The 23,733-nt window shown below is 38.0% G+C and overlaps 6 protein-coding genes across 10 annotated transcripts; 4 read left to right on the forward strand and 2 right to left on the reverse strand.

The window, feature by feature from the left end:
• Positions 1 to 1,816: 1,816 nt before the first annotated feature.
• Positions 1,817 to 5,225, reverse strand: LOC18020902 (probable serine/threonine-protein kinase WNK5). Of its 3 annotated transcripts, XM_024157705.1 has the most exons (7): positions 5,077 to 5,223; positions 4,400 to 4,857; positions 3,783 to 4,048; positions 3,451 to 3,674; positions 3,199 to 3,356; positions 2,773 to 3,100; positions 1,817 to 2,522 (listed from the first exon to the last, which is right to left on the reverse strand). In XM_024157705.1, exons 2-7 carry the CDS (start codon positions 4,481 to 4,483, stop codon positions 1,933 to 1,935), a joined length of 1,650 nt encoding a protein of 549 aa, XP_024013473.1. In that variant the 5' UTR covers positions 4,484 to 4,857; positions 5,077 to 5,223; the 3' UTR covers positions 1,817 to 1,932. The 3 variants fall into 3 exon arrangements, with proteins under 3 accessions (XP_024013473.1, XP_006403896.1, XP_006403897.1); XM_006403833.2 differs by having other exon boundaries at positions 4,400 to 5,225; XM_006403834.2 differs by having other exon boundaries at positions 1,817 to 2,519; positions 4,400 to 5,223.
• Positions 5,226 to 5,666: 441 nt separating this feature from the next.
• On the reverse strand, positions 5,667 to 10,430 carry LOC18020903. Of its 2 annotated transcripts, none has more exons than XM_024157745.1 (9): positions 9,898 to 10,430; positions 9,355 to 9,540; positions 9,121 to 9,213; positions 8,595 to 8,777; positions 8,413 to 8,515; positions 8,150 to 8,335; positions 6,685 to 7,787; positions 6,179 to 6,587; positions 5,667 to 6,079 (listed from the first exon to the last, which is right to left on the reverse strand). In XM_024157745.1, the coding sequence occupies exons 1-9, from the start codon at positions 10,123 to 10,125 to the stop codon at positions 6,075 to 6,077; spliced, it is 2,496 nt and encodes an 831-aa protein (XP_024013513.1). In that variant the 5' UTR covers positions 10,126 to 10,430; the 3' UTR covers positions 5,667 to 6,074. The 2 variants fall into 2 exon arrangements, with proteins under 2 accessions (XP_024013513.1, XP_024013512.1); XM_024157744.1 differs by having other exon boundaries at positions 5,670 to 6,079; positions 6,184 to 6,587.
• Positions 10,431 to 13,859: 3,429 nt separating this feature from the next.
• Positions 13,860 to 16,181, forward strand: LOC18020904. The gene is made up of 9 exons (XM_006403836.2): positions 13,860 to 14,155; positions 14,236 to 14,298; positions 14,399 to 14,454; positions 14,728 to 14,821; positions 14,926 to 14,986; positions 15,378 to 15,459; positions 15,600 to 15,655; positions 15,754 to 15,817; positions 15,904 to 16,181. Exons 1-9 carry the CDS (start codon positions 14,006 to 14,008, stop codon positions 15,965 to 15,967), a joined length of 690 nt encoding a protein of 229 aa, XP_006403899.1. The 5' UTR covers positions 13,860 to 14,005; the 3' UTR covers positions 15,968 to 16,181.
• A 338-nt stretch (positions 16,182 to 16,519) lies between these two features.
• Positions 16,520 to 17,362, forward strand: LOC18020905 (non-specific lipid-transfer protein 5). The gene is made up of 2 exons (XM_006403837.2): positions 16,520 to 16,953; positions 17,111 to 17,362. Exons 1-2 carry the CDS (start codon positions 16,607 to 16,609, stop codon positions 17,118 to 17,120), a joined length of 357 nt encoding a protein of 118 aa, XP_006403900.1. The 5' UTR covers positions 16,520 to 16,606; the 3' UTR covers positions 17,121 to 17,362.
• Positions 17,363 to 18,386: 1,024 nt separating this feature from the next.
• On the forward strand, positions 18,387 to 19,673 carry LOC18020906 (non-specific lipid-transfer protein 12). The gene is made up of 2 exons (XM_006403838.2): positions 18,387 to 18,772; positions 19,491 to 19,673. The coding sequence occupies exons 1-2, from the start codon at positions 18,432 to 18,434 to the stop codon at positions 19,507 to 19,509; spliced, it is 360 nt and encodes a 119-aa protein (XP_006403901.1). The 5' UTR covers positions 18,387 to 18,431; the 3' UTR covers positions 19,510 to 19,673.
• A 1,269-nt stretch (positions 19,674 to 20,942) lies between these two features.
• On the forward strand, positions 20,943 to 23,731 carry LOC18020907. 2 transcript variants are annotated; one of them, XM_006403839.2, is made up of 4 exons: positions 20,943 to 21,371; positions 21,462 to 21,909; positions 22,610 to 22,728; positions 22,902 to 23,731. In XM_006403839.2, exons 1-4 carry the CDS (start codon positions 21,240 to 21,242, stop codon positions 23,361 to 23,363), a joined length of 1,161 nt encoding a protein of 386 aa, XP_006403902.1. In that variant the 5' UTR covers positions 20,943 to 21,239; the 3' UTR covers positions 23,364 to 23,731. The 2 variants fall into 2 exon arrangements, with proteins under 2 accessions (XP_006403902.1, XP_024013797.1); XM_024158029.1 differs by having other exon boundaries at positions 21,465 to 21,909.
• Positions 23,732 to 23,733: the final 2 nt, after the last annotated feature.

Raw genomic sequence — 23,733 nt, forward strand, 5'->3', positions numbered from 1 at the left:
CTTAACTCTTCTTTTGGGTTAAATATGTCTGCCTTTCACTTGAAATTGGTTAACTTATCTTTACTATATATGGACATTGGATATCACACAGTACATATCAAATCTTGAAATAATTTCCTAACGTGGAACTATTCAACTATTAGACTACAGTGGTGTGCAGTGTGCTATAATTTATAAGTCTTTGTTAATTCAAAACAGAACTACCGTGACGTTACCAATTTTTTTATACAGTTTCTGGAAATGTTTTTAACTCACATTTTCTCGGCAAAACAAACAAACATATCTAAAAGTATTTTTGAAAACTAAAAAGAATTCGGCTACATAAATAGAATAATATATTGTTTCTAACTTGTTTAAATAAATGGCATGATATTCATTTTACTATGGTATAGCACGTCATTTGGAGTTGTTTTGACTTCAGACTTCAGAGTCTCTATATAACTTAAATTAATAATGTTACATTATATGATCGAATCTTGCGTGATTAAGCAAGTAGTCTTCTCTAGAAGACGTACAACACATGCATAAAGCAATATTTTGTAAACACAATCTGGAAATCACAAATCTCAAGAGAGAATGGATATATACAAGCACACAAAAAACATTAATTAGAGTGACTGAAACAACCAGAAGAAGATGAAAAAAAGTGAAAGCAAAAGAAAAGATCCAAGGCCAAAGCTGTCTGAGTCACTGGCATTCGCGGCCGGAGGAGATGGTAGAAGGAGAAGAGAAGGGATCCATGGAGAGGTCCAAGAAGAAGATAAGAGATGGAGAAGCAAAAGGAGAAGTAAAAGAAGGACTCCTACAATGAATGTTCCGGATTGTAAGATTGGTAATACATAATCCTCTACTACTGAGATAAGGTATGAGCCGCAAAGGATCCAACCGAAGAGTACCACAAGCACAAGTGGAACTATTGGCGATGGCCCTTTGCTCTCCATATACATGTTTCCTCTTCTCTCTGTCTCTCTCTCTCTCTCTCTCTCGACCTTAGCCCTGAGGTTTTTATGTTGGCTTAAAGATCTGATGTACATGCATTTCATTATTGTTGCCTTCTATTTCACATTGCTTTTATATTCGTACGTGACAAAGTCAAGTTGGTGTTGGATGAAGATGAGGTCGGAATGCGAACTTGTGATTTTTTAAAAAAATATACATGATTGGTTTGGATGCATGCGGTTAGATAACCTAATTACCGCAAATTTCATTTTAGTATCCGTCATGTTTTGTTTTATAGATCAACTATTATCACTTTTTAATAGATTATATATCATTCATATGTTTTGCCAATCACATTATGAAAGATATTTTTATCTATTATCTATGCCTTTGTTTATTACTACTTGTACATTTTCGTTTGTAAAATTGTTCAACTGCAGATACGTTTGATACAAGAAGATAAACAACTTCCGTATCAAGATAAAATAGATAGTACTTGCAGTTGCATCTAACCACCTCGACAGTTTATTATGAATCTTATGGTTATTAATTTTAACTTATCACTGTAGGTCTGTAAAGGGCAAATGCAATCTTTTCTCAAAAGTGCTAGTTAATATACATAAATCATTACGGATAACTATGTATGTACATCGGAGTTATCTCGGATCTCGGTACAGTTACTGGTGGTCTACCCCAGGAGGAGAGGAGGCGGAGGGAGGTGGTGGTAGAACGGTGGCTTGGGAGGCGGATAGAAGGAGCACGGCGGCAGAGAAGACGGTGGCGAGGGAACGGAGGAGGAGCAAGACAGAGACGATGAGATACTAATGAAGCAAGATCAATTTATTTTTTTGCATTATAAAAAACACACGTCCTAAAATCCGAAGGATGTTTTAAATATGTTGAATTGGATTTATGTCTAATAGTTTGGAATAACTTTATCATGATAACTAAATTTCAATTTCAAAATATATCTCAAAAAAAAAAATTTAATATTCACAAAGGCCCGTAGGCGAGTGTTTCTTCTTTCTTAACATGGGCACGGCCACGCCGTCTGTTGATCAACTCCATGAGCGATCGGTGCAGTACCTGAGTTCTCGTGTCCACTAGCGATCTCATTTTCTGTAGCCTTAGACGTCTCCTCTGTTTCCGACTTTGATCATCATCATCATCATCATCTATGGCAGAAGAGTAATGGTATGCTGAAGAATCCAAATAAGCGTTAGAGCTTCTACTACCGCCACCATCGTTACCTCGGATCGTATCGTTGCCAAAACCGTCGTTGTTGTCTCTAACTGCTACATGAGAGTCGTGAGAGGAAGAAGCAGAGGAGAAAGGGCGTGTTCCTCCTCCTCCTCCCTCGCCACTGTAGTCATCATCTTCATGACCAAAGCTGTGGTGCGGGAGAGAAGAGTCATGGGCTCTCCAGTTTGGGACGAGCAAAGATATCTCATTTTCTATCATTGCAGCGATCTCCAAAGGATCCCAATCAGTGATATCAAGCTCTTTCACCATCTCCAAAGCTACTTCAAGAGGTGTGTCGCTTACAATGCTGAACGGGAAGTGAATGTTCCTCATGTGACCTGCTACACAACCAAACAGGTTCATCACTACATTTTCCATCGGTGATTCTAAAAACAAAGTTTCCCAATTCACGTTTCTGGCTAACCCCATAACCCAAGAATCAGAAGCTAATGTTAAAATGAACAGGTGATACTAACGCTGCCCCAGATCCTGCAGCCTGGTTCAGCTAGCAAGATTCAAGCAACCCAACAAGTTTCATGCTCCAGACAAACCAGGCTAGAAAATTCTAGCAAGTAGAGCTCTAAAACGTACCATCACCATCTGAAATCTGCACTTGAAGAAAGATGGTGTGGTCTTCTGAGTTCATCCTTCCTGTTATCGACATATCTGTCGTTCTAGTTGGATCAGTCGTTGAAGGCAGATGCTCTACCACCGTTCCATTTGCAGCCAAATTCTGAATGGCCAGTTGTGGCGGCAATCTATAAAGAGGCGCTAAATCTCTCTCATCAGTTGTGGCGAGGAATGTGTCCCCCAAGAGCTCCTTCGCAGACAATCGCTTTGAAACAGTTTCCAGGCATTTACCAACAAAAAGTTGGGCCTCCATGTTTTGGATTCGATGGAAAGATTCAGGCAACTTCCCCTGAACCAAATCCGCATCAAAGAAAGTTAAGAGATCAAAAGGTTTTTTTTTTCCTGAAAATGATGATGATTGAGATTAGCCTCAGGTCCGCTGCTTACCGACGTAACTTTCTTGTATATTTGTGCAGGGTTGGAACATTCACTGTAAGGATATTCACCGGTAAGCATCTCTAAGACGCACATTCCAAATGAATAAATGTCCACAAGCTCGTTGTAATCCTCTTCATATAGCTCTGGTGCCATAAATTCAGGCGTTCCTAATGGTAAATTCAAGTCAGAGGTAGAAGGTTAATACTGGAACTTACCAGAATCTGTATAAGAACATGGATAAAATAGAAACAGAGAGAATGCCTATGACGCTGTGAGCATGTTGTGATCCACGGAGAATTGCGGCTAAGCCCAGGTCACCAATCTTGACTTGTCCAAGGTGACCATTAACAAAGATATTATCGCATTTGAGGTCTCTGTGAATGACAGGAGGATCATGTCCGTGCAGGTAAGCAAGCCCATTCAAGATCTGGCATGACCAGCTCTTGATTGCCCGGATATCAACCTTTTGATACTTCCTCCGATACCTGCAACATTACGACACATGACACAAGGCTCTCTTAAGGAATTCTGCACAAAGCATGAGGCTTTAGTGTTTGTTTGGCAAAAAGCGTGAGGTAGAGGGTTCTCATTACTCTCTAAGGGTGCCTGATGTGAACAGCTCAGTGATGAAGTTGAATGTTCTGCGGTTGACGTCGATCCAAGAAGTGCAGTAGCGGATAATAGATTCGTGATTGAGATTCTTGAGGAGATGAACCTCGGAGTAGAGACGTTGTAAAGGCTCAGGTGATCGGAAGATCTCATTGAGCTTAACCTGATTCCATGCGACCTCCATTCCTAGAACTTGGTCAAATGCTTTGTAAACCGTCTTCATTGCTCCTTTGCCAAGTACTTCTCTGAACTGCGCACCATTGATTCATCAAATCAAATGCAAGAAAACTGATACTTAGAAACAAACAGAGAATCAACCTAACGTTCAAGTGCAAACTGAGGAAAAGCTCCGATCAAAGCCAATGTTCATCAAGCATATCTCCAGAACATACCAAAGGAACAACACTAAAGGCTAAAGCAATGCCAGAAACTAGTATCAAAGTCAAAGACTTCCTATGGACAATCAACGGAGAGAGCCACAAAGTGACCTCTAAAACCAGTTTCAGGTACCAATTACGAGCTTCTCACGAATATGAGGACTGTTCAAATTACCAATCAGCTGAGAGTCAACCGTAAAATCGTAAGAGAAAGAGAAACTTACACGCCCATAGCGACCGGAAGGATCAGACTCGACGTAAGGGGTCGATTCATTGGAAGCTCCGGCGGAAGAAAGGTCCATATACATGACTCCGTACACGGATCTATCAGAATCTCCAAAATTGGCGGAAAATTTTACAACAGCGAAAGAAAGAAAATCCGAAATCGAAATCGGGGGAAAGCAAGATCGCGATGAAGAAGAAAATAGAAACAGACAAACAAGAGACTGGGAGAGAAGAAGAGAAGGAGAGAGAGAGAGAGAGAGAGGGAGAGAAGAGAAGGGTGCTAGAAAATCCTAGGTTTCCCTTCGTGATTCTCGTAGGTGAAGACGCCGAAGAGCAACCAAAAGAGCCTGGAATAATCAACGCAAAGCAAAACCCAAGCCATTTCTACAACAACGCCTCGATGTCGTATTTTGTATTCGTGCTCTTTCGCAATCATCTCTCTTGTTCCCTTACGGACCTTCATTCAAAAAAAGGAGACCCAGAAAAAAAAAATTAAAGACAAGTTTGGTGGGAAAAGTTAAAAAGAGAATATGTGGTTGCAGCCGATCAAAGTGGAGAAAAAGTGGGTGTGAAGAAGGAAAATTCGTGGGTTTTCTCTCCTTTTTCTCGGGAAAATACTGGAACAAAAAAAGGAAGAGAATTTGAAAGAGAAGAGGAGCAAAAGAGAGGGGATTACGCGAGAGCACTTAGACAATTCTGAATTTGAAAAACCAATGGCCACGCTTCGGATGCACCATCGATGATTCGGATTCGTAAAAAAAAAGTCAAGAATCGGGTTTGTTTTTAGATCAACTTTTGTTTTTCGGCTACCTCTTTATTGAATGATTGTGTTAGAGAAGTCAAACGAGATTTGATTAACGTGAAGTGTGACTGTAGAAGTTTGAAAGAGACGACGAGTGGTTTAAGTGTAATGGTATGTAACCGATGATTGCGTAATTTGATTGACACAGTCTTCATCTTTTATTTTCTTTTGTCTAGTTGACTATTTCCCCTTCCACGATATTTATTTCTATTTATTGAAAGATTATTTTTTTGTTTATATTTCAGTTCAATGTTTTTGAAAGTCAATTGGAAAATCGACAGATACTTGTGAGATTGGGGGTCAACTAAATCTGTAAACTTTTAATTTGTTACAATAATAGTAACAAAAAAAAAAAACATTCACTTCAGTTTGGTAGATTTTATTTAAGCAATTATGTGACCAAAATCTTGGTACTTTTCATCATCCACTGAGAAGAAAAAATGCAACTCAAGGGCATCAACAACAGAAAGCAAGAAGAATCATGGAGATTAGTGACGTTGAAACTAAACAAAAAAAAAATCCTATTATACACTCACAAACCTGTCTAAGTAGAAAATACAAAGCTCTTCAAAGGTTTTTCCAAAGAGTTTTGAGATTTTGATAAAATTACAGAGATAATTCTATAGCAGCAGAAATAACATACAAAGATCAGAAAAAAACACACACACAGCCCAAAACATTCAGCTCCATCGTTTTCTTTTTCTTTTTTTTTCTTCTGTGGGGGGTAAAAACAAAGAACTTAGGAGACAAACCAAGTTAGAAAGCTATACCTGTTCCTATAACGGTCTAAAGAGCACGTGTTTATGATCAGATCATGAGCTACAAAGGAGGGAACTCGTGATCATCCGTCAAATGGTATGACTGTGGAGGTGTTACCCTACATGTACGTACACACCATAATGAATTAGACACAGTGAAGTAGCTTTGATGATCAAATGGTAATACTACAGTGACTTTCAAGGGTAAGAGAATATACTGTACCGATCTTCCTGTGTGGAGGAGGGTATAGATATTGGGCTTTGTGACTGATTACAATAACCTCCACTGCTTATATCACTTTGCTTGCTGCCCTCCGCAGGGGAGAGTAGTTCAGCTGTTGGAGGCTCCGTAGACCTAAAATCAGGAGCCTTATCATATGGATGATTTGCAGAGCCATTGGAATCAGAGAAGCTTTCAAGTGAATCAGCTTGACTCATATCACAAGAACCATTCGTCTGGTGGGGATGATGGTGAAGATGATGATTATGCTGTCGCTCACGGGTGTTTCTGTCAGGGAAATTCATTTCTGAGTGCAAGTGTGCCATGCTTCGGCCGTTGTTACGTGGCGACCTAGCCTGGTGTGAGTTTCTTCCTCTTGAGGAGTGCGGTCTATCCCTGTAATGGTTCTGCATAAAAGAGACGTTAAGAAGCTTGGCCATTGAGAGGTCACCGATTTTTACAGAGTATCATTAACGTATGTGAGAGAGGCGTATAAGTAAATACCGCATTGGGGAAGTATGTTCCAGTTCCTCGATGCTTAGGCAATTCCTCGATACCAAAATTAGCACCTGGAATCATCTGAGGGTTCACATGAAAGAAAACCTGTCTCGGGACAACTCCATTGGCGTTTACTGGGCCGGGCGCATTCCGTCTGAATGGCAGTGCATGCCGAATTACTTCCCATGAATTGTTGTTGTTCGGAAGCTGAGATAGCCCAGGAGGAGATAGTGGAGACAGGGGACCGTTTTGGACATAATCAAACCACCAGCGCCCATATCGCAAACTGTTAAGCTGACTGTCGTAATCCCCTGTGAGGTCAGACAGCAAATTTGGAGTGCCAGAGACACAATGACCTGAGTAATGGAGATGCATGTTCTCCTGTGGCCAAGTTACCGGGTTCATAAGTGGAGTGTGGTGTACTGAGCCTGTAAACGGCAGCTCTACATGACCAACATACTCGTTCTTGTTCTCATTGCTATGTGAATCTTCAACTCTTCTGGAACCAACAAGGCAGGAATTCTGTTGCAGTTTCTCCACCCCGTTTTCATTTAATACTTCGCCATTTCTGATCTGATGGAGAGAATGATGCTTACCATTCGAAGGAGAGACACTTTCCTTATCACTAACGCTCATAGATTTCATTGCATCATCAGAAATCTCAAGCTTTTGGATCCTCACAGTAGCCAAGTCTTTTGCGTCTCCTGCAAATCGGTCCTCTGAAACTGATGGGACTGTTTCACCAGGTGATCCGCTTAAATCAAGCCGAGCTGTACTCGATACATTGGCTCCTGCATACAACGAGTCTTCCTGGTCATGCCTACCATTTCCAGCAGCACCAGATGAACTGAAAGACTCCGATTCGTAAACCATTTGATGATCTTGGAAATTGTTGGCAGTGGAAGGAGGCGATATGGCACTGTACCTGTTGTACCTTACAAATGGACCAGCATCAAGGACATCGGGCCTCTGGCCACTCCCATGCCTGTGTAGCATGTTAGAGAAGAACTTACGAAGCTCAAAACTTATATCTTCTTCTGACTGTAAAATGATTTGCCCAAGCTTCCGAGCACCATATGTAAATGCACTTCGTATGCGATAGAAGTTACCTGTGTAAGAGAAAGTTATACCCATGCGCTTTAAAAATTTACCAAAACAGAGAGTTGTCTAGACCATAAACTCCATGGACAGAGCATACTAAGTTTAGAGGTTATCTCAAGTTTAAACATTTCTTCGATTTCAGGGTGAAAAGACATTCCAGAATATCAAAACGTGAATTTTTAGCTGCACTTAAATCTACGCACCCTAATCCGAGATTTTCAGGAAAACCATACATAACACTAAATTTCTAGACAAGGAAAGGTCAGAAGCCACTGTCTTAAGCCTGCTCAAACAATAGAAGTCCATAAGGAGAGAGATAACAGCAGAACAACAAATATTACGATGGTTGGAGAAAAGCAAAGCAGACAACCTTTGCTCACGCTGCGACCAAGATTGTTATTTTCTTTAAGCGGATCAACTATATTAAGATGCTTTGATGGAAACAGACGTGGGTTTGAGTCAAATCCTCGTGAAGGTACAGAGTACATCTCCACACATTCCTTGAGGAACTCACTGGTCAGCAGTAGATCTTGCCCGCCATTTTCCGGAGTCTCAACTACAGAAACCAAAAAAAATGTAGACACTGAAACCACAAAAAATCTCAGTGTTACATAAACTTGATGAAATGCTTACCAACAATATCCGGTAGAGAGGAAAGGCAGACGGGACCACTCAGGCTAATGCAATAGTTATCCCAGTCAAACTTGCTGAAGTAGTCCAAGAATTTGTACAGAACCTATGGAAAAACAAAAGCTCAGTAAATCAAGATGAGACTAAATCATGATGTAGCCCTCAAAATTGCCGAAGTCTCTTACTGCTAGTGGACCATCCAACGATGAGTGGAAGAGATGGAAGATATATAAGACCAACGTCTCCAGAGCATATGTTGAGATTAATCCATGTAGAGCCCCGAGAATACGGCTCTCATAGTAGCACCAAGCTTTAATGAGTATGATACTTCGCTTGAAGAGATGGTCTTTTCCAATGAGGTGATCAATCTGCGTAACCAAATCATTAACGTAAATCTGTCAGATTGCCTTCTACAGTTGCATCCTTCGAAATTGCTAATACGAATTACTGTTCTACGCAAACGCGCTTCAAACATGTTATTGAATGTGATATGGCGAGCGATTTTCAATATTCAGGAAAATCTATTTAGTTAACACATACCCCTCGTGCACTTGGGTGAAAAAACAATAGCATTATGATAGATTAGTGACATTCAATTTCTGCTGTACATGTATCGATCAGGTAAAATAGGCCTTAGGCTGTATTTACCTTTTAAAAAGGTTAGCTAAATTTGTTCGACACAGCATGGTCATACTGAAGAGGACAGATTACCTTCTCAAGAAAGCACAGAGTACAAATCCCTCCGAGCTGATTGAAAGAGATATCAACCACAATGTTTTGCACCAGACATTTCACAAGCTTAACCTACAACAGAAAAGAAAGTTCGGTACTTGAGGAGATGATACGCATCCAAAAACACCATATACACACTTGGGATTCTCACGGCAGAAGTGAGTATGTGGAGGTATAAATATTGAATAACATAGAGAGATTGGACAAACAAACCTCAGCCCGTATTAACTGCACATCCTTAACCACAAACGGGCCACCCCCAATATGTTCCTCCCTCTCAAGTACAGAGTATACTTTATGTGCCAGTTCTTCCTCGTGACACGGTCCACCAAAAGCTGTGAGATCAATGTCTCCATCAGGAAGATACGTTTTCAATGGAACCGATCCAAAAGAATGCACCTGAAAGACACATACCAACAAGAAAAAAGAAAAAAAAAATCACAACTTTGGAAAGCATATCCATAGTCAGTTAAAGTGATCAGCCACAACGTCGAAGAATCTTCAGCCAGCAATAGAAACGTGTGAGAAATCTTACAAGGAAAGCCATCAACTTAAGAACAACAAAAGTGAATACTACATAAATATTGGATTTAATGCATTAAAGTTTTAAGCCAGCATCTAATATACATAGTCGATTTGAAGCAGGATTCAACACTTAAAACACGTCTCAGTTTTTTTTTTCCAGATGTTAATGGAAAACTAAAAAGCCAATTTATAGAGGGACATAACACAGAATGTTTAAAAAGAAATATTAACCTCGCAACCAAGTGTCATTTTGATTAGTCTTTGCATATAATCAATCACATCTCTTCTTCGATCCTCGGAAACAAGTGTTGGATGGACCTGCTCTATAATTTCACGGGTGGCTTCTTCCACTCTCTTCCAGAACTCCGACTGATTCGATGGAGAACGAGGCGGCGGAAGCGATGAAAATGAGGACGAACTCTCTTCCAATACAGACCAATCATCGAGATCCGAGGCCATGAAAGAGGAAAGAACCTAAAACTAACAAAGAAAACCAAACAGGAAAAATCGATTGATACGAGAGAGCACCCGATTGATCAAACGGAGGAATCAGTTCGCTGTTTAAGTACGGCCCCGAAATTGAATCCGATTGAGTTCGGCGACGGAGAAAAACGAACCAAGCGAGTAGAAGAAGCAACAGAGAATCGACAAGGAGAAGGCGAAATCAGGGGAAAAGGGAACAGGTGGGTTTTCTTCTAGGTTTTCAAGGATCCCAAGTGATTACTGTTAAGGACCGATTTTGTGTATTGATGTTCTTTCTCTCCTTTTTTTTTTTTTTTAAGATTTTGACTGCAATAAGAGGAAAAATAACGAGAACAATTTTTTTTTGTCTTACTTTTTGTCTTTATGTCGCTCTTTCCCTATACTTTTTTTTTCTTCTTAAACATGCAGTATTTAGAAAGAGTGACCAGCATTAAATGAAACTAAATTCTTAAGACATCATTTGATTTTGATCAGTTGATTCGGGAGTTATTCCTGTCTTTGATATAAATATAGTTGGTTAATTATTAAGAGATTTGTTGAATGTTTATAAAATCATTTATTTTTAAGAAAACGCAAATCTTGTTTTTGGACGAGATTATGAGAGGAGTCAAATTTAGGGTTGTAGAGTCCCAACTCCCAAGTTATGAAATTTGGAGAAATTGTGCTCATATGAAAAGGTGATTTGGTATATAGGAAACAAAAAATATGGGTTCAGAATCTTCTTCTGAATGACGCATAATTTTGAACATGCATACATATATGCAAATGGTTAGAAGATATTCTACACGATGAACAAACTATATAATGATAGTTCTGAAGTAACTGAAATCAAAGGTTTAATAAAATTGGTTATAATTTAAATTACTTTGTACAGCATCGTCAAATTCATTTTTCATGTGATGTCATTTTGAATATATGGCACATATATTTGTATATGTAATAATTTATTTTTCTAAAGTTTTGTATATTGATTTTGTAATCATATTTTGATATTAATGCAATTATTTGCTAAAAAAATGATTATATGAAAACCACTTACTATCATTTGAAGGTGCTATTTTCATGAAAAAAATGGTTCGGCTTAATATTCCAAACCTAGGTTTTTAATTAGTATGGTTCAAATGTTTTATAATAAGAGCAAAAAAAATGATCGCTCTATTTTTATCAGGATATTCATTACATATCTTTTGATCCTCTTTATAGTAAACTATAAAGATATTACTAAATATACATCAAAAATTATTTATCCTTTATACAGTATTAGATTCGGAATTACCTAATCCTTGTTGTCTTTTTGTAAATGGGTTATGACAAAATTTGTCACAAGGAGGAAACCTAGATTATAATTTTTGTATTTGTTGATTTTGCTAGTTTTTTTTATAATGTTAAGATTATATTTTAAATTTTTAATTTTTAACAGAATTACGCGGGAAAACAAAAAATAGAAAAAATCACAACGAAAATAATAGACAAAACTAGAAAACACAATCTAGTAAAACAATCTGAAAAAGAACCAATGAGATGAGATTATATGAATTTGAACCTGAATATAACATAGTAATAGTATTAGTATAAATCGTTAAGTTTGTTTCGCTCGAATTTTATCGTAGAATCACGGTTATCAAAAAAATTATTCGATTCAAAACGGGATAATAGATCGAATCGAATTTAACGATTATTTAACGGGTATTTTCTCACTCATTGACAGTAAAAGAATGTACGGTGCTGGTCAAAAACGAGTCAACATGTTAAATTGGGCAACTTAGACCATCCACAACGCGGGATGGACGAGGTTCATCCGTGGGGCTCAATATCATTATTTTAATTTGTTTTAATCGATTAGGCCCAAAAACTCGATGATACTGTCTCTCTGGGATGAGCTCGACGAGCCCGTATCGTCGAGGTTCACCGGCCTACGTGGCAAGCACTGATTGGCTGAAGTTTGGGAAAATTTTTTTAGGGTCGGAGTCGAACATTTGGGGTTATTTCGCATTATCTTTTTATAAAAAAAAAACTTGCACGGCGATTTGCGAAAATCGCGACTTCGAATCCAATCTTCCCCTCCGATCGAATCTCCGGTGAATCGTCGCTTCCCGTCCGGTCGATCAGTATGGTACGCCGTCTGTATCCTTTAGAAGTTTTATGATTGAGTTTTGGTCGGTTGATTGAATCGATATTAGGGTTTACAAAATTGAGGGAAAATTAGGGTTCTTCGGGAAGTTTTTTTTTGGGGCTTTTGGTGTTGATTAAGAGTTGTATGCGATTCATTGTTCTTATATTCAATCGGTTTCCGGATTTCGCGTATTAGGGTTTTTAAATTTGATGTTTTGAAATTAGGGTTTTCGAAATTGTTTATAAATTTTGGGGCTTTCATTTGGGATTGCAATTGGCATCTAATTCGTTCATTTAAAACCGTCATACCCTTATTTGAATATGATTTCGTGGTTTTAAGATTGCTGAATGGTTCGCTTGTGTGAGTTAATCGCTTGTGTGAGTCAATACGATTTGTTGATCGCTTGTGTGAGTCAATACGATTTGTTGATCGCTTGTGTGAGTCAAAACGATTTGTTGATCGCTATGTGTGAGTCAATACGATTTGTTGATCGCTTGTGTGAATCGCTTGTGTGAGTTGAAATTGTTCATTGTGTGTTTTCAAGTATTGAATGTTTAGGTCATATCTAATGTTTAGGTTGAAATGGTTCATTGTGTGTTTTCAAGTATCGAATGTTTAGGGACATCGTATTGTAATCATGTTCTGGTTATATCGAATGATTAGGTTTAAGTAGTTACTTGAGTTTAGGTTTGTTTTCAAGTTTTGTTTTTCTCATTTGGTTCGGATATTTATGTAACTCAAATGATCAAATCGTTTATTGTGGACAGAGTATGCCAAGTTCAGAGGATATCCCGTACTGGGAGAGAGCCATAACGAAGCAGAAAAAAAAGATTGAGAGGGTTAAGAGCCCGCTCTACAAGGCATGCCCCGTTGATGGAAAGATATTTTATTGGGAGGGTGTGCTGTTCGGACCAGCATAATCGCCTTACGAGAACGGAGTCTTCAAAATCAGCATGGACTTCCCTCCGGAATACCCGTTCAAGCCACTAAAGGTATGATGCTTTAAACGGTTCAGGGTTTTGTAGTAATCGCTTGCTGAATATTTATTTTCTGCAGGTTTTCTTGAGAACCAAAATCTTTCATCCCAACGTAGGAGATCGTGGTCATATCTTCCTTAGGATGCTGACAACGGATTACTTCTCGCCCATTCACACCATCCATAAGATGTTCATTAATCTTCATAAGATGTTGACAAACCCCGAAATAAGTGAGGGGGACTACTTTGATGAAGCCAAAACGAAGCTATACAAGGAAGACAAGGCGGGTTTCGATGAAAAAACACGAGAATGTACTCTAGAGCACGCTACGGCTTAGAGAAAAATACCCTCTACTTTTGGCATAAATTTGGACATCTAGAAGATTACTAGTTTACTTTCACTTTTGTTTTCTCAATTTAAGAACTCTTTTCATTTTATTTAATTCAAATGTTTAAAATAGTTAAAAAAAAATTAAAATAAAATATTATTAATTTATTGTGTTGAACCCAAAATGAGTATCAAGGACACTCATTTTTCATATAAAATCATCCAAAATTCTTCTACATTTTCTCTTCTCCAAAAATTATTATAAAATGCTGATGAACTCTATCATGAAGTTCAGGGTTGTGGAGGATCTTAGAAGTTGGGCTAATGTTTGCGGCCCAATAATAGTGTGAAGAAGAGTTTCTCCGCTTCAATTCGGAATTTCCAGGCGAATAACATCACCGGCAAATTTCGCGGAGAAACTTCGCCGAAGAAGCAAGTTATGGCCGGCATGGTTGCGGTGGCAGGATCGCGACGGTGGAATGCGTTTGTCCAAGCTTTAGTTCTGATATCACTATCATTTCCTGCTCTCTCCAGCGCTTATCGACCAGGAGATATCGTCCGGATGAGCAAGATGGGGCAGTATCACTCTGTTCGTATCCCTCTTTCACATATAGCTGAAATTTCCATCTAATCTGATGTGTTCTAAGGATCTGTTGATTTCCATGGCAGTCGAGAACCACTTGGCATGATGTGATCGGAAAGCACTGCCCGATCTTCGCCGTTAATCGCGAGGTATTGTGTATATTAGGTCACGTTATTAAAACGGAGTAGAAATTTCGGGAATTTAGATTGAATTTGTCTCTCTTCTTTTTTTTTTCATGCCAATTTTTAGGTGTTGATCCCCATAGCGAAACCAATTGGCTACACCGGAACTGATCCGTATAAGATGTGAGAATTTATTTCGTTTTTAAATTGCAATGCAATTGACAATGTTGAGTTGAGATTTCTGTGTCTTTAGTTTATTTGCCAAGTTCATCACTGGTTTTGCTAGCTATTAGATAGCATCTACCAATTTCTCTGTTGTTGCTCCTCGAATAAGAATTGATGAAAGATACATACAGTGATGATTCGTCACACTTCATCTGTTTTTCCCTTGTTTGTACACTAGTCTTTATGCTGATTTGGTGTCTGATGTGTGGTTACGGATGATTTTACATGCAGAAAATTCCAAGTTGGAAGTGAGAAATTCCAAATTCACTGGCTTTTGGTGATAAACCGTAAGAGCTCAGAAGTTCCGATGATTGATGTAGATTTGGTATGTTTAGCATTGGTTTTGAGTCGTTTATAAGCTTTGACTCATTACTAAGTCTGGTATGCTTAGTCATTTCGGTGTGTCTTGATTTTTTTCGTTTGCACCAGAGATATTCTGGAGGAGATTTGCTTGGAGTCACAGCTCAAGTTATCGATATGCCTCTTAGCTGTACGTAATATTCCTTATCTAGCTATATCCTGTCCTGATTTAGGTGTCTCTTTATTACCCTCTGTCTTTTGAGTGAATAAGGGAAATTGTCTGCACTACTAATCTGGGCTAACCAGATATGTTCAGGCTGATACAGTCCATCTTTCTGGTGGCATTACTATATTAAATTTACATTTTCATGGTATTCTATGCTTCAATGGTTTCTTTATTTCGTACAAGTTGCCTAAACCATGGTTATGTTGTTAAATTGCTTTGATTATAAGGAATGAATATCATACTTTCGATGCTCCGATTTGTGAGTTTTCTATTCTGCTTTCATTGCCATAGAGTAGCACTCACTTGCTTCAAATATTGAACGTAAGCCTCAGCAGTTTTTCTGACCCATGAACAGATGTGAATACACACCCGGAGATCCGCAAACAGTTCTGGGATCCTCAACACTGGCCAAAACATGTTCTTGTTAGATACACTTGGTAGGCTAATTTTGTTGACCTCTTTTAGCTCTTTTCTCCTCTCTCCTTACTAGTAAGCTTCTGTGAACGGTCGAGTTGTAAAGCTTAATGAACATCACGTAATTACTGATATGTTGCTGAGACGATTTATCATGATGCAGGAAGGAGCAGTCAGAGATTGATGTATCCTCGGGATTTTACGTCCTCTTTGGCTCAGGTAAGTCCTTATTGCTTCTTGCTAATTGATTTATTAGCCAAGGGAGAATAAGCTGATAACACTTAAATGTATTCTTATGTTGTCAAACTTGTGATCAGCTCTCACATTCTCATTTGTACTCTCCATTTACGTCTTACAATCTTCACGGGAGAAGCTGGCGAGGTAATCAAAATGACGTTCCTGTCCTCTCCAAGTCAAATGTATATATTTCTTTCTTGAAGCCCAATTCTTGAAAATATTTGATGTAGGTTTGTAAGAGAGACGGTTGTGGAAAGCAGCTCAATAGCTGGAGAAATTGGGAAGGTGGAGTGAGAGTCATAGTCAAGTATATGTATGTTGCTGCTACTGTTTAGTAGATGCTGGAATCTGTCTTCCAATTCTATCTATCTAGGATCAACTTTATTTGCTTAAAAAATATTCTTTTTTTTACCAGAAAAAGAAGAGATTTTTGTCAAACTTGAATAGTCGAAAGCAAAGCTATGTCCTTGTCATAGGTTGAGTTTAAAATATATACTCAAATTTCTTGCAGATTTACCTTCATACCAAAACTCTAATACCATACCAACGTTGACAAGTCGTTAAACTGGAGATATGTAGAGCATTGATTGGTCTGACTTTTTTATGTGCATAAAAGAATGAACTTACACTTGCTGATCTAGTGTATATAGATCTGATCTGACAAAACGGAGAGTACGTAGTGACTAGCTTAATAAGATTTTATTAAAACTATATAAAAAACCAAAGATGAGAGAAGAGAACCATAAATATGAAGCAATGCATTCAATGAAACCAACAACCACCTAACCCCACACAGTATGCTCTTACATTCATGTATTTGCCCTCTTACCTCTCTCTCTGTCTATATAAACACAAACTCTATTAGCTCTCTTCATCATCCAAACCCATTAATACTTTATATTAAGCAAAAGATAGAAATACAAAGTTGAGATTATGGAGGGGCTCTTAAAGTTGTCAACATTGGTGATTGTGTGCATGTTAGTGTCCGCTCCACTGGCGTCCGAGGCAGCAATCTCGTGCGGTGCAGTGGCCAGTAACTTGGGCCAATGCATTAACTACCTTACACGAGGTGGTTTCATTCCTCGAGGTTGTTGTTCTGGTGTCCAGAGGCTCAACAGCATGGCTCGGACCACCCGTGATCGCCAGCAAGCTTGCCGCTGCATCCAGGGAGCAGCTAGAGCCTTGGGTTCACGACTTAACCCGGGCCGTGCTGCTCGTCTCCCCGGTGCTTGCCGTGTTAGGATCTCTTACCCCATCAGCGCCAGAACCAACTGTAACAGGTAATCCCATCTCATTCTATTTATTTCAGTTTACTCGAAGTTTTTTGGGCACACTTGTATAAACCACTTGAATACAAGCTCTGGTCTTTATCATTTGATCTTAATAGTGTTATTAACCACGTATATAAAAAATTTTGATGTATTTGGTTGGTTGCAGGGTCAGGTGAGCAATGAGATGATAGACGTTGAAGAGTTTTCATATAGATAATCGATGAGAGAGTATTATTAAAACTAAAATAAGATGTCACTCGCTGTTACAAGAGTGTACTTCCTTTTACTGTTTTGTGTTGTTTTTAAAATTTGTATTTTCATGTCTTTCTTTATAATATATGACGGTCCATTTAATTGGCCGTTAATGTTATGTAATACTCGAATTGATATATGGAATTACGATATGTTTTGTTTCCCTTTTCATGCCATTCATTTTGCCACGTTCTTCTTTTAATGCATCGCTTCTTTTGCACCATCTATCCTATGAGAGTGTGAAGAACTACTTACGGATTATATTTGAAAACATAATATAAATTAAATAAATTGATTACATTTAAGTGTAGGTTTTATTATGTCGATCGACATTTGTATGATAACGCATAGTTTGCCTACGAGTTGTAGTTGTCGAGATCCTCCAAGATTGATCCAAGTCCGTGTGTGAGCCGTGAGCCGTGAGCGTATGTACAAGGTAAGGTATTTATACAAGATATGTAAGCGTAAATATATAAACTAGATAACATCGAATATTGTAGAACTTTTCGCTAATGTTATATTTCCTTATCTCTATATAGTTAAAAAAACTCCTTGCCCGTCTATTTGTTTTACATCATTTCCTTTTGTCATTTTCTTTGATGTCTACGACTCTTTACCATTAATTTTTACTTGGACCATTTCCATTTTTTCTCTTTTGCTTCACTTACTTGAAGTGCCACTTGATCATCATTTTCGGTCCACATGTCCAAGATCTTGTTACTCTCTTGGACTCGTACGAGTGGCCTCATAATTTGTGCCTGGCCACCTTGGTTGACATGTCCAAATAACGTAGTCCGTAGCAAATAACGAATACTTTTTTTTGACAATTTTTTTATTCAAATTAATTGGTTTTCTCCCCTTGTTTAGTGATGATGATGTAAAATATTTCTAATTTATAAATTTTCGAAATATGTGATTAATTTCTTTAGTCAAACCAAGTCGAAATACCTTTTTAATTCCTGCTTAATAATCTAAATTTCTGATGTTACATACATCTTCTTGAAACTCGATTAAGCGAAGATCGGGAAAGCAATGTATTTACATTGGAATATGTGTATTATTAAAGTTTAATATAGTAATTCTTGTTACCATTAAATTTGCATGCATGAGAAACTAAGCATAATTAACGGGTACGCATGACATTCATGAGCTTTCCCAATTATAAAAACCGCACCGACGATCTCAACAAAGTAAAAACAATCCATTCAAAACAATAAAAAAAAACAAAAACAAAAATGGCGTTTGCTCCAAAGATCATCACATGCCTCCTCGTCCTTACGGTCTACATGGCTGCCGCATCAGAGTCAAACATAACGTGTGGGACAGTGACGAGCTCACTGGCACAGTGCGTGGGCTACTTGACCAACACTGGTCCATTGCCATCAGACTGCTGCGCGGGAGTCAAATCATTGAACCAATTGGCTCAGACCACACCGGACCGTCGACAAGTATGTGAGTGCCTTAAATCAGCAGCTAAGGAAATCGATGGCCTCAATACTGACCTTGTGGCCGAACTCCCTACCACTTGTGGTGTTTCAGTTCCCTACACCATTAGTTTCAGCACCAGTTGTGACAAGTACGTCTCCATAACTTGCTTTTTGTTTTATACTACTATAGATTTTTTGTTTCTTTTTGGAATATGGAAATACAACTTTAAAATCTTTTTGTTTTTCATAGAAAATATCTTGACAGTTAATCATACACTTGACTCAAGAAAAAAAAAACATAAAGTTTAGTGAATTCGACTAAAACACATATATACTCCTAGTTCACAAATATTATGAAGGAGAAAACTGCAAACAGATTATTGAGTCGAACTAGAGAGAAGTACTATTATACATGTCAATGACTCAATATATTCTCTGTATTAATATTTATTTAAAAGAAAAGATAACTATATACAATCATTTTAGAAAAAACTAATTCAAAAGACAGTACAATTATTTGTTTTACATATATCTATAAATACAGATAGCTAAATTAGATAAACTCTAATAACAGTTTAAAATGTTATAAACTACTGGTGACAGTAATAACAACTCACATACATTAAAGAGAAATAAGAAAACTGGTAATTCTTTTTTTGTTTAATTTACATAATATTATAATTAATATTCATTTTTTTCGTAATCGAATATATACCAAAGGGGTTGTAACTAATATAAACGTATGGATGATTTGAAGAATGGAGTAATCGTTTTTAATGGTTGCATGAATAAATCCATTTGGAGTTTATATCTTAGTGGTTTCCAATGTATTGATACATACCTGTTTTGGTTGTTCGAATGTTGCAGGATATCGATTGCCGTGTAAAAGAGGCTATAGAGAATTACGACAAATCAGAGTTGCCAGCTTTGAAGCTAAATAAAAAGTATTATGCTGCTATTTCCCATTTTATGACTTCATTTTCTTATTATGTAATCAACTACATTTCATATGGTAATAATGACAAAGGATCTCTCTCTATCTTTCTCTCTCTATTTCTCTCTCTATTTCTCTCTCGTGTATTAGCGGCACACGTACCGTACAGGCGTACGTGCATGTAATATTTAGGACGCAAGGTTAAAAAAAAAAAAACAATCAGGGATAACACTTGCAATGATCAAGAAATTGCAGATATCTTTTGAGATTTATTTACTCAACCGCATATAAACCCTAAAGCACTCATGAAAAAATATTGCAATTATAAATAAATGTTTGCAAGTTCAATCCAAAGATAGCATACAAATATTGGGTATACTCGATATGATCACCACGGGCACGTCGCGGCTAAGGGGAAGTAAATTAACCTAACACGTTACATGCGGCGCGCGGTAGAATGTCCATAAAGCCTCGATAGACACATCATGTAGTGGCAAACAAAGAGTTGGTTTGAACTTTATAGTCTTTCTTGGATATAAGGAAATAAAGATGGATATTAGTATTAGGGTTTAAACTCGTGTTATGACGTTTAGTTCTTATTATTTTTATTTTTAATATGTACAAAACAAAAAAAAATTACTATTTACAACATAGTACATAAGAATTTCACTTATTTGGCCAAAAAAAAAGAATTTCACTTATATAGGTGGATAAATGTGCTACGGTTCTCACTCAATGATCAAAATGGCTTAACATTTCTCCAGCTAGTCTTTTTCAAATATTTTGATTAGAATATAATGGTAAAACTTTTTTAAAAAATTTGAGGCAAGAAAGCTCAAAAAGCCAATTTTTTTTCTTATACACTATAAGACTAGAAAACCATAAAAATATCGAGTTGGCCAGTAATTGGTAATTGATATGTTTTTAGCTTAATATCTTTGTAATTAGTGGCCAGTCTTATTTTCTCTATCAAACGACTCGACAAATAAGTCTTTCTCCAAGTAAAACTGCAAGGAAAATTTTGTTTTGTATAACATATGTTCAATATAGTTAAAGACTTAAAGTTTCTAGTAATTTTTCTTTTTTTAGGTTTCTAGTAATTGTTTAGTCGGCTAACTCTTTGTTTGATACAACCATCTCACAAAGGACACTGATGAACTCATATAGGATCGATTAATTTAATCAAGAGGTATATATAAGCTGGCGGTAATTGCCTATATTAATCAGTTTTTTTTTTTTTTTCTCTACTAGAAATATGAATAAGATGGGCCTCGTAGACTTATGCGACACATCTAATGGGCTTTCAGAAATAACGGCCCAAGGATTTGGCCGACTTGGCTCTGCGAGTTGATCCAATTTCAGACACGACCAAACTCGAACCAACGTTCGTCTCCCGATCGATCTTCTGCCCGAAAAAAAAGTCTTGTCTGTATCGATAATTTATCTCTGTCTCACTGGTTTTCCCAATCCTTTGCGTGAAATCTAAGCTTGGCGATTATCTGCAAATCGCCTGACTGTGATCTGCGAATCTGCGATGCGTTTTGCACGACTACGATTACCCTGAAAAATGTGCTTCTGGTGCGGAGTTTCAAATCTGGTTAGTCGCTTCAGATCGAATCAGGACTTCCACTGTCTCAGAAATCAAGCGATCGAGTCATAGTTAGGGTTTGACCCTGGTTGCGATGGATAGAAGCTTGGTCTTGTCTCTTCTTCTATTGATTTTGTTTGTCTCCAATGCTTCGTCTTTGGAAAAGTCGCGGGAGTTAGTTGATGAAGAAGCACCAAAGGATAATTCAAACTCAACCACTAAACAAGTAAAATTTCGATTCTTTTTTTTTTTTTTGCTTTTCCACAAACAAGGTTTTGAACAATGTGTATTGACTTACTCTATGTTTCTGCTTCAGAAGTCTCCTTTGCCTAGTCTTAAACCCATTGGAGATGAAAAATCCAATGTTAGCTCATCAACACCTCCTTTGCCAACTACTAATTCGACGAATCTTAATCCTAAGGAGGCTGATCCGGTGAGTCCACCACCTCCGCAACTACAACCTGAGAGTGTCAAGAATGTCACGACAGTGTTGAACACAACAGAGACGATAAGCCCGCCTCCAGCGAACCAAACAGATAGCCAGGAGGATAATGGAAAATTACCTGCTAAAATGGCGCCACCTCCAAAAGGCTTGGAGAGTGGGAAAAATGGGACGGAGCCAGATACGGGGAATCCTCCTCCGGCTAAGGTGAATGAAGCTAAGGGGAGCTCAGAGCCTGCCAGTGCAGAGACCTGTGAAGGAAAGTCTAAGATTTGTACAACTGGGAATTCATTGGTGGCATGCACTTTAAGCATTGAAAAAGGTACATTTGTCTCTTCTTGTAGTGCCATTTTGTTTGATTTTTATACAAGCTGTATTCAGTTTGTGGGCACTGTTAGTGTAGCATTTCAAAGTTTTGAGCTTTCCATGACTGTCAAGTTGAGAAAAACGTGTTTCTCCTTCTGTGACAACGAGGAGTGGAAATGTATGCCTTTTTATTCTATCCAGAACCCTATGGAACGGGAGCCACCAGTAGACGTGGACAAAGCTATTAGTTTTCACATTTTTATTTGACATGATATCTCTGGCATGTGCTTTCTTGTTTTATTGAACAATGCAAAGATAATGATGTCCATCAAAATAAGTTTGGGTTAGCCTCTTGAGTAAAAGCCATATAGCAGGTTTTTGTTTGCAGTTCATGAGAATGGGTGGACAAGTTGTAAATAAATATTTATTGGCTATGGTGGTTTTATGAATTTCATCTGGTTAAGAACTAGCTGCTTTACATTATTGGGAAGCCTCGTTGCTGAGTCACAACGACACAAACTAGCGAATGTTTGACATTAGTATGTGGTGTTGATTTGTAAACGAGTTTGATCGCATTGACATGAAACATCTTAACACATTATAGCTATTCCTTTACAATTTGTAAGGTCTATGCTTTATCTGTTCTTTTTTCTCCAGTAAGTTTTGCTTAGTTGATTGAATTTTTCACATTCTTAAGTTGTGTTTTATTATTGCAGATTCTTCGAAATGGTTGATTCTAGTACAAAACGACGGTGAAGAAACTTTAAAAGCAAAAATCGTTCTTCCAGTTAACCCTTTACGAGAGCTGACACTGGCAAAACACCAGAGTCAAAGGGTATGTGAACTATGTGCTTCTGTTCTGATTCCATTGATAAAAAGTCGCTATGTTGGACATGTCTATCTCTCGAAGTCTGAAATACTTTGTGATCTTTGGTTATTACAAACGAAACCGAGCCAACCTTCTTTCACTTGCAGAAAAATTGACAAGAATTGTTGCTCTATGCACAGGTAAACATATCAATCAATAAAGATACAAACAAAATCATACTGGACGCCGGGAAGGGAGAGTGTGTGCTTCACATGGACCCATCAGAAGAAAGCTCACTGTCCATCCATCTCCCCTCTTATGAAAAGCTAGTGACGCCTATTAACGGTGCCTATTTCATGATAGTATCCGTCGTTATATTTGGGGGAGCTTGGGCATTTTGTCTGTGTCGTAAGAATCGCCGAGCAGGCAGTGGAGTGCCTTACCGTGAGCTAGAATTGAGTGGAGGGTCGGGCTTAGAAAGCGAGTCAGTGGTCCATGACGTGGAGACAGCGGACTGGGACGAGGGTTGGGATGATGATTGGGATGAGAATAACGCTGTGAAGTCGCCTGGTGGTGCAGCAAATAGTGTCAGCATCTCTGCCAACGGATTGACAGCGAGAGCTCCGAGCCGAGATGGATGGGATCATGACTGGGACGACTAGACCTTTTGTGTTTTTATCAGTGGATGGATAACTATTACTGGAGAGTCAAAGCCCACTTGGATATAGATTCCTCCTGCAAAGGCAACAAGACAGAGAAACAGAAAAATGGTTAATGTCGACGCACTTGGCCTATATAGATCTTTTTAAAAAAAAATTTTACTAAGTTGAAATGTCATATTTTGTACCAGAGTCACCCAACCAGAGCCTTTGTGTTTTGTTTCCACATTTTTTTTTTCATATATTTTGTATGATGTATACGAACAAATTTTGTTTTGTACTTTCCCTCCATTTTCCGTTTAGCGTTCTTTTGGGAATTTCTTTGTACCAACATTTATTTACTTTAAACAATTAACGGGATACATATTTCATA

This window comes from Eutrema salsugineum, unplaced genomic scaffold (genome assembly GCF_000478725.1).
Source record: "Eutrema salsugineum unplaced genomic scaffold, Eutsalg1_0 scaffold_16, whole genome shotgun sequence".
Classification (NCBI taxonomy): domain Eukaryota; kingdom Viridiplantae; phylum Streptophyta; class Magnoliopsida; order Brassicales; family Brassicaceae; genus Eutrema; species Eutrema salsugineum.